At 46.2% G+C, this 14,926-nt stretch overlaps 2 protein-coding genes across 3 annotated transcripts; both read left to right on the forward strand.

Annotated features, from left to right (window-relative positions):
* Positions 1-233: 233 nt before the first annotated feature.
* On the forward strand, positions 234-2,474 carry mpv17l (MPV17 mitochondrial membrane protein like). The gene is made up of 4 exons (XM_046415640.1): positions 234-1,120; positions 1,478-1,548; positions 2,093-2,122; positions 2,245-2,474. Exons 1-4 carry the CDS (start codon positions 814-816, stop codon positions 2,458-2,460), a joined length of 624 nt encoding a protein of 207 aa, XP_046271596.1. The 5' UTR covers positions 234-813; the 3' UTR covers positions 2,461-2,474.
* Positions 2,475-6,692: 4,218 nt separating this feature from the next.
* LOC124073020 (nuclear distribution protein nudE homolog 1-like) lies at positions 6,693-14,889 on the forward strand. 2 transcript variants are annotated; one of them, XM_046414903.1, is made up of 9 exons: positions 6,693-6,913; positions 7,615-7,763; positions 8,619-8,772; positions 10,038-10,186; positions 10,331-10,467; positions 10,830-11,099; positions 11,466-11,551; positions 12,067-12,212; positions 12,313-12,454. In XM_046414903.1, exons 2-9 carry the CDS (start codon positions 7,678-7,680, stop codon positions 12,320-12,322), a joined length of 1,038 nt encoding a protein of 345 aa, XP_046270859.1. In that variant the 5' UTR covers positions 6,693-6,913; positions 7,615-7,677; the 3' UTR covers positions 12,323-12,454. The 2 variants fall into 2 exon arrangements, with proteins under 2 accessions (XP_046270859.1, XP_046270858.1); XM_046414902.1 differs by having other exon boundaries at positions 6,694-6,913; positions 12,411-14,889.
* Positions 14,890-14,926: the final 37 nt, after the last annotated feature.

The raw sequence follows: 14,926 nt of genomic DNA on the forward strand, positions 1-14,926 counted from the left end.
ACCTGTGGAGGAGGAGAGCGCTACAGACTGTGGGCTGATCAGCTGAGTCTGAAACCTTTATCAACACTGAACATCAGAGACTCCGAATAACGCACAACAAAAATCAGTTAATGTTACATGAAATGCATATAATTGTGTTATAAATCCTGGGTTTTATTTGAGCTGCAGGTCTAACAGACAGGAGAGAGCAGCGGTTTGGGTGCCGCTGATCTGACTGGCTGAACGCGCTGTGCGCAGCAAACCGCTGCCGTCGATGTCAGTGACGCAGTTAGCCGGGACAATCCCCCTCAGATTAGACCCGCAGGATTTGTTCACCGGGAGCGACACGCCGAGTCAGGGCAGACAGAATGATCTAGATTCATACTTACATTCAAACTGGAGCCTTTTCCACGAGCTTCTCCGTTCACGTATGTAATGACTGGACGCACTTTACGCACGCACAACTCCAGGGCGCGACACTTGAGGGGAGTCCTCTCCAATGACCAGAGTGGACCCAAGACAGGTTTTACGCAGAGCGCGAATATGGCGACAGGAGTGTTTGGGGAACTTTCTGGTGAAGGCTACACTTCTCATTAGTCATCTGAGACCTGGTAATGTGTGATATTCCTGCTGCCGGTGGAAACGTCTAATCCCTCCCTGATTACCGCGCACAGATGGATTGCGTCGAGTCGGCCGGCCGACTGACTGCAGGACCTCGTCAAATGAATTTAACCGCTATGCTTGCGCTGTGACAGCTGACTTGAAGCCATTTAGGGTCGTCCGGCATCACACTGTAAGCGCCAGCGAGACCCAAGCGTCCCCCCTGGTGCCAAAATGAGGAGAGCTGTACTGAAAGAAGCCGCCAAGCGATTCCCCTGGCTGGCCAATGTCACTCTGTACGGGTGCTTATTCGCCGGCGGTGACCTTGCCCATCAGCTCATGGCCCAGAAGGAACGCATAGACTGGAAACACACGCGCAACGTGGCCATCGTGGCAATCAGTTTCCATGGAAACTTCAATTACTTCTGGCTGCGAGCCCTGGAGAGGCGGTTCCCTGGAAAGTCCGCCGGGATGGTCTTCCGCAAACTCCTGCTGGATCAAAGTGTTGCGTCGCCTTTGGCCACCAGTGTCTTCTATACGGGTAAGAAGGCTTCAGCTCAGCAAATCCACATCCGATGCAAAGACACAACTTAGAATTTGGTTCATGCAAGTCAAAGTTCAGACACACTTTGGTCTGAAGCCGAATGTCATCTGGCGTCCAAGAACATCCAAATATCTGAATTAATTATTTCTGCGTGTCTCCAACACGTGAGGGTTTTTGGAGTTTCTGGATGGGTCACATCCCACACTCGTCACAGTGAGCTAATGAGGCCTCTCAGTCAAATCTCGCGTGGGCCAAAGTGAAGAGTCATAACGCGAGCTTTAAGATCGTGCGTTATGGCACACACATTCCACACAATCCAAAGTGTGCGTAAAAGTCACCTCCTCTCTCCTGCAGGGGTGAGCTTCCTGGAGGGAAAGGAGGACATCTTTGAAGACTGGAGAGAGAAGTTCTTCAACACCTGGAAGGTAAGGCGGGGGAAAGTCATCTTCCCTTCACGACCTCACAGCCAGATTAACCTAGATTGAAACTCGATGCCCGGGAGCAAACCGGGTAATTCAATCGTGTTAGCGAGGTTCAGGACGTCCAGGGCCTAAACCTCCTGCCAAATGTAAATCACAGCGTCATTCTGCTGCTGGAAGTGCGGTTTAATCATGTGGAGACACCGTGCAGCAACAATAGAGTGTCTGAATGAGTGCTGCCCAAATCCTCCCAGCAGCTCGTTCATCAGGGTCCTAAAATCCCCTAAAATCACAATCAAGTACTTTTACTCACATGCTTGTATTTTTAATTTAATGCAGTATCACGAAGCCTCTGCCTCCTCCAGCTACTGCTAAACTGTGGTATTACTACTTCGTGAGCATGAACATGTGCACTGATGTGAAACCAACCAATCATCCTACAACCTCCTTTAAACCCAAAACACTCTGAGCCCAACTTGTGTGGCAGTTTGCTTCTGTTTGGGACTGTTTAGCTCCTTTGAGTCATCACATGTTCTGTTTCCCCTTTCAGACTGGACTCATGTACTGGCCATTCATGCAGGTAAACGTGCACATATGTTTGACTTTTCTGTATTCGGTATAAAAAGGAAGGAATGTTTAACTGAAAATCAGACACTTTGTTGTTGTGCTGTCCTGTCCTCTCATCTGGCCGCCTCTTCACAGTTTCTCAACTTTGTCCTGATGCCGTTGTACCTGCGGACGGCCTTCATGGGCTGCTGCGCCTTCCTCTGGGCCACCTTCCTGTGCTTCTCTCGGCAGAGTGGCGATGGCACCGCCGCCGTGGCCCTGGCCTTCGTCATGGACCCCCGCAAGACCCTGGAGGAGATGCGTGAGGCTCGACTGGCTCGAAAAAAGCAAAAGATCCAGAGGGAAAACTAAAGAGAGAAGGAGGAGAAGGACGCTGCTTCTGTCTCTCTAACCTTTGAGCTTCAGTCGCAAGACAAAGGAGCTTTTTGTTTAACTGAGATCACCAGAGGGAGCTGAGGAGAAGAGGAGAAGATGAGCTGAGAAGAAGAAGAGCTGAGGAGAAGAAGAGAAGAGGAGCTGAGGGGCTGAGGACCTGAGGAGAAGAGGAGCTGAGGAGAAGAAGAGAAGAGGAGCTGAGGGGCTGAGGACCTGAGGAGAAGAGGAGAAGATGAGCTGAGAAGAAGAAGAGCTGAGGAGAAGAGGAGAAGATGAGCTGAGAAGAGGAAGAGCTGAGGAGAAGAGGAGAAGATGAGCTGAGAAGAAGAAGAGCTGAGGAGAAGAAGAGAAGAGGAGCTGAGGAGAAGAGGAGCTGAGGGGCTGAGGAGCTGAGGAGCTGAGGAGCTGAGGGGCTGAGGGGCTGAGGAGCAGTTTACTGGTTGGGAAAAGAGTACATTCATCTGTCATGTACGCACAAGATAATGTGTTTACATCCTGTGCTGAATATTGTGATTACATTTGATCATTTCCATTTCAAAAGTATGAATTATTTCATATTGTTATATTTATTGTTTTCATGGTAAAGCTGGAAAGCTTTTAGACAAATGAGAGTGGGAAGTGCAGGTGAGACAGGTTAATAAGAATAAGAAAATATGATATTTGATATCTGTGTGAAACACCAGAATAAACTGTGATCAGGGCTTCAAAACTAACAATGAGCACAGCATTGAACAGAAAATATGCAGTTAAACACACGCGGACAAGATTAACAGTCAGCTGATAAATGCTGAAATAATAAAATCAGGAACTCATGAAGCTCTCAGTGAAAGAGATGAAGTGTTAGTTAGTGTTCTGCCTCTCACAAATAACCAACAACTTTATGAAAATGCAACTCTAACGTACCAGACTGCCCAAGAGAATCAAGAAATAAAAACCTTCTGGTTTCAGACGTCGTGGCGAAGTCAATCTGCCAGGCAGCAAAACGACCAGAAAACAAACCAGGCGACAAAGTGAAGAGAAAACGTGATGACCATCAAAACGGCTCATCCTCAGGGGAGCATGAAGGAGTTCAGCACATTCTGTAGATTTCTAGTGCATCAGTGGGGATTTTGTTCAAATGAGTTTATGAAGGGAAGCTCCCTCTCAGTGGATCATGATGATTATTATACAAACAGCAGGTTGTGGAGGCACTTTGGTTTCAGTGGAGAAACACTCACTGATAAGCTGGAGCACGTCGTTTACAGGTGCAGTGATGAACAAAAGATGAGCTTACCTCCAAACTACACAGGGGTCAGTTGGAATGGGGTTGGACTGTTGGACCTCTTCCTGTAGCGGCTCTGATGTGATGGGGGACCGTGGCCGGTTGTGGTCCTGGTGGCACTGGTTCGATGAGAGCCCACAGATGTTCTGATGGCAGGTCAGATTTAAGGGCTCAGCATTTCTGCTTTACACTAGTTGTGCCTTCTGTGCGAGACAGCACTGTGCTGACTGCAGGTCTGCGAGCCATCACTGAAATCGCTAAAATGAAGTATGTACATATTTTTGTGTGTGTAATTTTAAGTGGAGTTTCCGCATTTCTTTTGGGATGCACTGATGCATCAGGCTGATTACATAAAACAATAAGCTTTGGGTCGCCGAGCTGGTTTGTCGTTTGTCTCGCACGACGCCTGGCAGAGCGGCGTCAGATGTGAAAAGTCTGACATCACACGGGTTGTAGGTCTGTCTGCTTGTATTTAGTTGGTTTAAACTGTCAAATTAAGCAACGCTGATCAAGACTCTGACTGCATCTGCCTTTTCTCGCCTAAAATGTTTTCAGAAACACATTTTAGTCCAAAAGCTCAGCTCAAAGTGAAAGAATTTGCACAATAAATGGCACATTTTGCCCAGTAACTTGGCCATCAGACATGGTTTAATGGACATAAAGAAGAAAACTGAACACGAGGATCCCGATCTCAGCACCTCCAGTCATTACGTGTCAGCGCCGAGTGCATCAGCGCATCCCACTCGTGTCGTGTCTCCTAGTTCGACCTGTGAAGCTACAGTATCTTAATCCTGTCCTCTTACTTGAAACATCACATAGGTTGCCATCAGCCCAGGTACCTTATCATGTAACACACCACCTACCTAAACCACTGATCACTTTCATTTAGATGTTAATTACGTTTTAGTGAAGCTGAAAGGTTTGTGGCTTTTGTTATTGTTTATCCAAAGAGAAATATGTCAGAATACACAGGACACTCCTCTGGACGACTCCGGCTGCACCGTGTGTTAAGTTTATCCAGACGTTTTTGAGATTTGGACACAGTCCTTCTGTAGGTACGCTTTAAGTGAATAACAACATAGACATCCTGTTCTGTTTCCGTGTGTGAGAGCAAAATAAAACTTCAAAGAATGTACAGCTTTGTGCAGAACTTTGTGTGAAAGTCATTTAGGTCTGAGAACACTTTTCTTTCTTTGTATTGACTTCCTCTGCTCTGGATGGGATGATGTGGCAGGTTTTAACGAGATGTGACGGGTTTGTCAGAGTTAAGCCATGAAAAATGAGACTGCAGGACTGTTAAGGTGCTGAACCTGCTGCTGCGGTGGATTAAAGGTCCAGTGTGTGGGATTTAGGGGCATCCACAGGCACAAATCATGCTTTCAGAATCATGTTTTTGTTATCCTAGCATGAGCCTACAGAGGGAGCGGCGCCTGAAGGAAACGAGTCGAGGGAAACCAGGCAGTAGGAAGAGCAAGACCAACAGTGTGCAGCTGCACATGATGATGCATTGTTTTAAAATAAATTGATGCCCCCCAAAATCAGGGTAGAATAGTTCTATAATTATTACAGTGCTGTTTTTTTAACCAAATTTAGCTTATATAGCGCATAGTTGGCTTATTTTCTACAATTTTTAGAACATTTTAGAGATGTTTACTTGTTACAGAGATTTTCATCACTATGGTATCTCTGCTTTAAGTAATGGATCTGAACACTTCTTCCTCTGCTGCTGTCCAAAGCAATACAAAATCATACCTTTTACATTTCTGTCTGAAAACTTAAAAAAGCAACAGCTTTATTTAGTGACATTGAGCCGGTAGTTGTATTGTTTTCTTCTTTGTATTAAGCTAAGCAAACTGGCTCACAGACCGTCAACACAGAGACATGAGATTCAGATCAGTCTTTTCATCTCACTCACTCTGTTTAACTATGCCTTTGACCAGATTGCCTCTCCTGGCGCTGAGGGTCACAGATGCGTGTTCGTAATGTGCTGTCAGTGCATGCAGGACTCTCTGAAAACATGCAGCCCTGATATGAAGCAAGGACACACAGGATTGGAGTGTCTAACAGCTTTATGCTCTACTGATGGTGCGTGTGGATTAACCAGGATCAGATAGGACTGGTTAATCCCTCTGAAAAAGACAGAGTTGACCCAGTGTGACCTCTGACCCCGACAACAGGAAGTGAAACTCCCCAATCAGAATCAAGGATTGTATCAGGTGTTCGGACATATGTTCAAGCCGCCCCGCTTCACGAACCCTCACAAACATAATCACTGCACATCATGTATGTGCCGGAGAATAAGAAATAATAAAAATTACAAAGAAAGAGAAATAAAAGTTTGTGAATTGTGAATTAGTTTTTAATCAGAAAAAAGGTGCTGCTGTTATTTAAGCAAAAGTAAACTGAAGATCACCACAATGAAACACGAACAGGAACGTATTTTCTAAACCTCACTAAGATCTGAAGTTTACACTCCTCCTAATCTTCACAGTCAACTAACAATCAAAACCACTGATTCAGCCCATAATCAACATAACACATCCAGCCAACACCCCTAATGCACCATTATTACAGGCACCATTATTAAAACGGCTGAAGCACTGTTTTTTACTTTTAACACTGTTTGGCCATGCTCCAAACATGGCCTTAATATTTCAGAAACAGAATCAGAATCAGAATTTTGCTTTGTTTTTCCTTTGCCAGCAGCTGAGCCAGTGATTGGCGTCCAGCGGTGTGCTCCTCAGGTCTTCTCCGACAGCACTGGAAGGCAGCACCGGTCTCTGCTAATCCATCAAAACGTCTGGACTGCAGACACCCGTCTTACACTGACATCTCTCTGCTGATTGGACAGTAATCGTGATTCCGCCTACATTCACTTGATTGACAGCAATTTGACCAATGGCAACAGCCAACGAGTCCGTCACCTAACTTGTGATTGGTGAATTGGTCCTGACAATATGAATGGCAACATTTATTGTTCGTCTTCTTCCCAAGACAGTAGCAACTTTGTGGTTTCTGAACCCCTGCCTCTGGAAAAGTCCTTGTATAGTTTTCGTTCGCCTTTAAATTTAATGGAAAACGTAGTCGGTAGTAATACCATCACATGAAGAGGAGTTGGAAACGCAGTACTTCGTTTAACATCGCGTTGATCGAGGCTAACAGTTGAGCGTAAGTTGTAGCGGTGTTGTGTTTTCCTCAGCTGGGATTTAAATGGTTAACGCTAAACTCCGTTAGCTGAAGTAGCTAACTTATTTGCATTTCAGGCTAAGAACATTCTTCTCAGTCTTTAACGGTCTGCTCTTAGTTTTGTAGTGAATCGTTTGATGTAATCCTGTGAAGTGTTTGTAAAAGCAGGTGTTAGTCATGATAAGCAGGATGTAAGTAACCCGTTATCTCTTAAGTAACGTTCGCTTTGGATTCTCGCTTGATTGAGCTTGTTGTGACCAGACTTCGTGTAAACTTTCGGACTTATTTGTTTCAGGTGTGGCTTGAGTCAAGCATTTTGTTGAAATGGACTTTCGTTAAAGTTGTTTTGTTTATCAACAGTCTAGTCTTCAATTCGGCGTACATATATTTAAATTGATGGAAAGTTTAGTAGCGACAGGTCGAAACTTAATCGCCCGATTTCCCCGTTATCTTTCCCATTAAGCACGCTGTGAACACCGCGGATGGCGTTGACGACCAGCATCGGTTGCTGCGATGAAACATAGTGCTGCTTGATGGCTCACATTGCTGTCATATTAACCTCAGAATCCTGACAAAAAGTTCTTAAATAATATTTTATAACAACTCGGGATTTTCCATTGATGGGCGTAGTGTTGTTGATAAATTGCAAGATTTTCAAACACCTCTTCAATGACTTGCATTAGCTGACCCACGGACCGGAGGTGGTGTGACAGGAGAGTGGGCTCTCCAACTGGGCTGGGCTGGAGATGGGGGATCCGGAGCCTCCAGAGTTTGGGTCCCTGGAGGAGGAGCTGGAGTACTGGAAGGAACAGGCTGCCATGCACCAACAGAGGTGTGTCCCCTTTGCTTATGTTTGGCTCTTAACACAGCAGAATCTGTGTTGGCTTTGGCTTCTTGTTGCTCGTCAGATTCAAACATGTTCAAAGCGCTGAACTGGTTTCAAAGTGCACACATAATAAAGCTGGGCCACACGGGGGTACTTACACTGTGACATGACATGAGGACACGTTTCTGCTCCGTTTGCCTGCAGTGCTGCCTTGTCCTGGTCTTGAAGGGGGATCCAAATATTTTTGCATCTTTTAGCTGAGCTGATTGACGACCATTTTGAGTATGCTTTACTGCTAAAATGTTTTGGATGAAATGTGCCCTCGTTGGGTAAATTACTGACCCCTGGAAGTCCTGGAAAGTGATTATTTTTTAATCTTGTTGTATAAATCCATATTTTATTGCAGTCCCCTAAGCTAACATCTTGTGACAACAAAAATAACCTCTAAAGATCATCTTTCAGGACGTCTAGGGCTCCGTAGTACATTCTGAAAAAATAATTGATACTTTCTCACTTCTCTCTTGTTCAGATTATAGAAATGTGAGTATGAAGACACTCCTGCAAGATAAACGGTTGTGAACCTCAAGTTGTTTTCCTATTAAACACACTTAGACTTTTCTGTCTAATCCATAATGCTGTGAGAGTCCAGTGGTTTGGTGGGAAACAGTCTGAACGGGTCAGAATTGTCCTGGCAGACCTTCCACTCTGTCTTGGTCTGATTGTTTTGCTCCAAACATGAGTGTGATTACTTTGTTTTTGCTGCAAATCCAAACTAATACACCCGCCTGGATAATAGTTCATATTTGCTGTGATGACGGCTGGAATTAACAAACACATGGCTGATGTTCTGTATGCGTGCAGCGCACAGGAAGCCCAGGAGGAGCTGCAGGAGTTTCAGCAGATGAGTCGGGACTACGAGGTGGAGCTGGAGACGGAGCTGAAACAGTGCGAGGAGCGAAACCGAGAGCTTCTCGTCGCCAACAGCCGCCTCAAGATGGAACTGGAAAACTACAAGGTACAAAGGAAATTACTGATACTGAAACTAAACGAAAGTACTAAGAGATCCTGATACCAAAGACCCTGGAGCTCGTTCAGAAACAACATGCAGGAAGATGATTCAAAGAGCTCAGTATAAAAACTCTGGATGTTTTCCCTCAGGTCCTCAAAGACACTCTGAGGTAAATGAATGAGGTGCTATAATGTAGATTGTTAAAAAGTTGGGAAATAAAGCAGCTCTGGGTGTCTGGTAAAATGTCCTCCTAAGACCCCCTGAAGGCTTTGAGACACAGCTGTACATTCATTGTGCTTTTATGGCTGATGCTGAAGCGTAACTCTGCAATATCAAGAACGTCCCGCTTATTTAAACAACCACCTGACACATTTACGAGTATTTGACTGGGGATTTCCATATTTAGCAGCTGATAACAAGAGTTTTATAGCCTGTGCTGAACAGGCTTCACTGGTGCTCTTGTTGTGACACACACACACACACACACTCTCTCTCTCTCTCTCTCTTTCACAGAGGATTGATTCAGGGCAGAAAAGGCAGCTGATGACTCAGTTTGTGTCTGGAGGGGAGAGGACGTCCACTGAGACTGTCCCTGTCGTGTTTTAGTTCACTCTTCCTCTTTTTTAACAAAATATTTGTCATCCTGCTGATATCATTGCAGCAATAAATCGATTGGTTGGTCAAAAATTGATTGATTGCCAACTGTTTCAATGATCAGTTAATCTCTTTGTCATTTATGACATTAAATGAAGAGTCTTTGGACTGTTGGTTGGACATAAGAAGCAGTTTGAAGATGTTACGTGGGGCTCATGGGTATGCAGGTAGAAGCTTTCAGATATAAGATAAGATAAGATAGGATAGGCCTTTATTAGTCCCACGCTGGGGAAATTCACACAAGAATGGACAACACGTCTCCATTTCCCCCCACCAGGAGCAGACGGTCTTTCTGTCAGGCAGCTGGTATGACCAGTATGCAGAGACTTCATGGAATTCAGCTGAGGCCTGACTCAGCATCAGGTCCTGTCTGAGCCAGCTGTGAGCCTCACAGTGCAGAGAGATTCACAGACTTTCTGTTCTGATGCTCCTTATGTGTTGATGTTTCATATAAACAGATTACATCTGTGCACCAAAGTGTGTTTTTCCTAAACAGGAGCGACGAGCCTGCAGGTTTTTAGACTTGTAAGTGTTGAAGTGTTTCCATTCATCTGTTTTTCTCCATATTCCGTCCATTGTCCCGTGTCCTCCTGACTCTGCCGTGGGCCTCCCGTCAGGAGAAGTACGAGATGCAGCACGCTGAGGCGTACCGGCAGATCTCCAGCCTGGAGGGGGACCTGGCTGAGAGCACAGCCATCAGAGACCAGCTTCACAAGTACATCAGAGAGCTGGAGCAGGCCAACGACGACCTGGAGAGGACCAAGAGGTCAGAGGACACACACACACACACACACATACGGTTATTGTGTAGGACTTTATGAAAGAAATTACTTCACTTATGTATTTAAGGAGCTTTTTTTTCAGCATATGAAACCAGCACGGTTTCGAGTTTGTATCGTGTGCGTTACAGGGCCACCATCATGTCACTGGAGGACTTTGAGCAGAGGATGAACCAGGTGATAGAGAGGAACGCCTTCCTGGAGAGCGAGCTGGACGAGAAGGAGAATCTGCTGGAGTCCGTCCAGAGGCTGAAGGACGAGGCCAGAGGTAGAGCTTCACCAATCTGCTGTCCGTTAGCTTTACAGACCCGCCATGGAGGCGCTGGCTCCAACTGGCTGTGTGATTTAAAGAGTGACGACAGGGTTAAATCTGCTCAGATGAACATGATTTCAGCAGTCGTAGCTGGACGAGTGCAGATCTCCAGCAGGTGTGTTTGGGAACACTCGTCTTTTAACCAGAGGGACAGCAGAACGGCAGCACTTTGTGAGTCAAACGGTTGATGGGGACGTGTGATCAGACCGAACAGAGTCCACAGGAACTAGAGGAGTGCAGGGAGCTGCTGACTCTGCATGTGTCAGGAAGTGAAGTTGTGTCTGTTAAAGCTTTTGTGTCTTCATTGTGTGTGTCAGACCTGAGACAGGAGCTCGCCGTGCAGCAGAAGCAGCAGGTTCAGGACAGGAAGCCGTCCCTCAGCGGTGCTGTCAAAGAGCCTTCCTCCTCTTCATCCTCCTCATCCTTGGCTGGTTTGCCCACGCCGCCCCTCACCCCCCCAGACAAAAGAAGTGAGGACAAAACCACGTCCTCCTCCTCTAACCAACCTGCCCCTGCTGCCAGCACGCCATCCAGGCCTCCAGCGTCAGCGGAGAGCTTCACCACGCCGCTGCCCTCCGCCAGCGCAGGTCGGTTCTCCTGTGTTGTGTTGTGTTGTCAGAGCTGGGGGTGCATGTCAGCTGAACTTTACTCATAGAAATGTTGATTCACAACTTCACGAGCAGCAGCAAGCGGCATGCAGACTATTTGCCCTGGGTTTTGCCTCTCAGGTAACATGCTGCAGACTACCAGTTCTTTAACTATAAAGCCAGAGAGCTGAGGTTTCATTTGAAATATAATCCTGAATAAACTTTTGTCAGCTAATCAACTAAGTAAATTATGAGGCAAGCATCCTGATTAGTCTCCAGCTTCAGCCTTTAAATGCGAGGATTTCCTGTTTCATGTCATCAGAAAGGTGAGTTTGTCTGCATTCATCAGGTGGTTTGTTCCTGCAGGTGAAAGCCTCTCGGGGACCCCTCTCACCTCGTCGGCGAGAATCTCGGCTCTGAACATCGTCGGAGAGCTGCTGAGAAAAGTCGGGGTAAGGAAATCACGCGCTTCATCAATCGACTCATTCACACTGTGTCCTCATCAGCTGCTGTCTTACCATGTGACGCTGCAGGACCTCACAACGTACAAGCAAGCACAGAGCTCACAGTTAATGATTGTTCTCTTCTAACACACTGCACTGCAGGAACGTTTCGATCAGAGGACTCCATATCATCATATCAAATTTTTGTTGAGTCTTTTGGGGGCTTTTTTTTAATGCTCTTCAGTTTCATCCAGTCTGACGGTTTGTCACCACTTTGGTCCAGACTGAATTTTCCATGAAATCCACAGAGGATTGACCATCATGACTGAGATGATCTGACTTTCCTCCAGAGTCTCCACGAGGTTGACATTTGTGATTCATAGTGAAACAGCTAGAAAATGTCATGCGTTTTCCTCAACCGATAGATGAGCATGTTGATGATCAATAATCCATTTGAATCAATCACAGTTTGACTGCAGCTTCTCTAAACTGAAGTTAGAAATGTGTTGTTGCCCAACTTGTAGAACCTGGAGTCCAAACTGGCGTCGTGTCGGGAGTACGTCCACGAGCAGACGGCGAACCGCAGAGGCAACGCTGGAGGCCAGGGGGCGCCGACGGGCCACAGCAGCTCCTCAGAGACCCACCCTACCAACGGCCTCTACAACAAGGGGTGAGATGCCGAGTCCTGCGCTGAACGGCGAGTTGCAGAGCTCATGTCCAGACTACTTATTGATTATTGTATGATCTGTTATTGGTTTATTTTCATTTAGCACCAGCTAGACCACATGCTGAAGGTCTTGGTCAGAAGCGTCAGGTCCAGCGGTCGGTGAGGAAGCAGCTGTCTGAGTGTGTCCGTTGTGTCTTTCAGGCTGGTGAAGAGGTTAGACTTCGGAGCGGGACCCAAGCTGCTGCTGTGAAGGTCAAAACGTCCTCCACCTCGATCCTTCGCCCTCCTCTGAGCTGCTCCTTCCCTCTGCCCGTCCAGCCTGGATCTCCCGGACATTTAATGGTACTGCGTGTTGTCATACGGTCATACGCTCCGACCCTGAGCTGCACTGATGGAACAGACGGATGCGTTGCTGCGGACGCTTTGGGATGTCAGTCACAGGTTCGGTGTGTTTATTAGCAGGACTTCAGCACTCGCACTTAGCTCGGATTAACGCACCTCTCTTAGTTTAGTTTTTACTCTAAAAATGTGTCAAGACTGAGCATAAAGTGAATTTTAGAGACCGCAAGATGGTTTTTTGTCCCTGTTCCCGTGTGTGTCAACCTCTGACACAGACAGACGGCAGAGGACAGAGACGAGGCCTGTAAGTGACACCACAGCACAGCAGGGACCGCCGTGGTACAAACATTTTCTGTCTGCGGGACACTAACTGATCCGTCCAGGACCCGTGAAGTGAGAGTTAATCACACCAGACCAGACTTCTGCAGCGTCAGGTTCACTGGTCCAACCTGCACAGCTAAACCAAAGTGACAGATCTGCTTCATGTTTAGTTTGAACACACCTTAAAGGCGTCGGACTGCCGAACGCTCAAAGGCCACTTTGGCCTACATAGGAGAGTTAAATTGTACTTTTAAAGTGTTGGCCAACCCAGTCAGTCCCGTCCTTTTGTCTTCATAAAACCACTTTGTCAGGTCTGGTTTTTACACAAGAAGCCTCCTCAGTTTGTTGAATGAGGAGTTGGTGAGAAAGCAGAGAATAATCTGACGAAACTGTGGTCCTTAGTAGTTTTACTTTATTACAGATGAATTAGTTTCCTAACCATAGATGGCAGGAAACAGATTAAGTGCTTACTGGAGTCGGAGACCCGCGAGGAGCTGATCTGGACTCTCGTCAGTCTGTCTGTGAGGGTCAAGGTTTGAGTGAAGCCTTCAGCAGAGTGAAATCACACAAAGTTGTTTGGAGAAATGCTGACTTGGCCTTTCAAAAGACACGTTTTTCATGGTCGGTCTTGCCAGCATCAAGTTCTCGTCAGTGGATCTGCGCGTTAAAGCTGCCTTAATTAATCTGTGTTGGGAAAGCGATGCAGAGGTTGAACACCAGCCGTGCAGCTCTGAGCTTTTTGGCCTCACTCGGCTCTGAGCTTCCGTCGTCCGCTGTGTGATTGACTCTGAGCTTTCTGTCAGAAAAATTAATTTTGACCCTCAACAAGGAAGTGTTTTTTTTTCTTTTTTCTGTTTCTTCTAAATGACTCGATTGGCTCTTCGCCCTGCTGGACTGAGGAGACGTCACTTCTGTGTTAAAGTGTGTTCAGCTCTCAGCTTCTGCCTTGTCGCGTTGAGGCTGATCTGATCTGAGTTTCATCCAGCTGACAGGCGAAGTCCCTCCCCTTCAGTTTCGTCACCGTGGGACCTTATTTCAGAACAAATGTGTTGTCATCATGGCCAGACTTGTAGTGATTTTTAGTTCTTTTTATACGTTTTGTGTGCCAAGCTGCCGGCCGTGTTGGTGTTCGTATTGCCAGAGACGAACGATGAAGTTCACTGAGCAGTTTCACACGGGACTAAGTGATAATTTACTCACTTTTTACTGTCTTTATGACAGACTGCGACTGCCTTGACCTGCAAACAAACATCACTCGTACAGTTCAGACTGGTTCATGAGATTAAATATAATATAGTTATATAGGAGATAAGGTCCCGTTGGGATAGCAGAGGGGGCGGGGCTTCGCCTCCCTGTGCTGACTCAAGACACAACTTGGCTCCTCCCAGCTTTCCTTCTAACACCCTGAACATCAAAATCTAATGTGCACAGGCCATGTGCACATCAGCTCATGTTCATGAATTATTTCAGATGTTAATGAGCACATGACCTTCCCTTTAGCGCCACCCGCAGGTCAAACTGCACATCTCCAGCTCTGCTACCGAGGAGGCTTTAAGAGGAGAAAACCACCACTGTGTTGTTTGTTCTGATTCTTTACTTGTTCTACGTGGCGACATTTGAGCCTTAAATGTTTGGTGTTGTTCTGGCTTCGCACCATCGCAGGGTGGAGGCACCTTTTTAAGGCTTTTAAGGTAAACGAATCCGACTGCAGAGCTCGACTTCTGTCTCCCCAGGAGTGAAATACGTCTTCTGTTCGTGAGGAGAAATGAATACTTCAGTGAAGGCTACTCGTGTTTTATGTTAAAAAGAAAAAGTACGTAATAGTTTAGTGTTTGAATACTGTAGTTCACTAACGTAGGCTGAGCTTCAGTGGCGTCTGTAGGCACCTTTAATGTGAAGGTCGGAGGTCAGCGGGAGGAATATCGTGAGGTTTGGTGTTTTTTATGTGCTGATCTTTGTCTTCCTTCAGCTGCTTCTGTTTCTGAAAAGGCAATAAAACTTGAAATGCGAAAAATGAAAACTTGAAATGTGGATTTTATTTATTCCAGAAGGACTGA

Source organism: Scatophagus argus, chromosome 16 (assembly GCF_020382885.2).
Source record: "Scatophagus argus isolate fScaArg1 chromosome 16, fScaArg1.pri, whole genome shotgun sequence".
NCBI classification, from domain to species: domain Eukaryota; kingdom Metazoa; phylum Chordata; class Actinopteri; family Scatophagidae; genus Scatophagus; species Scatophagus argus.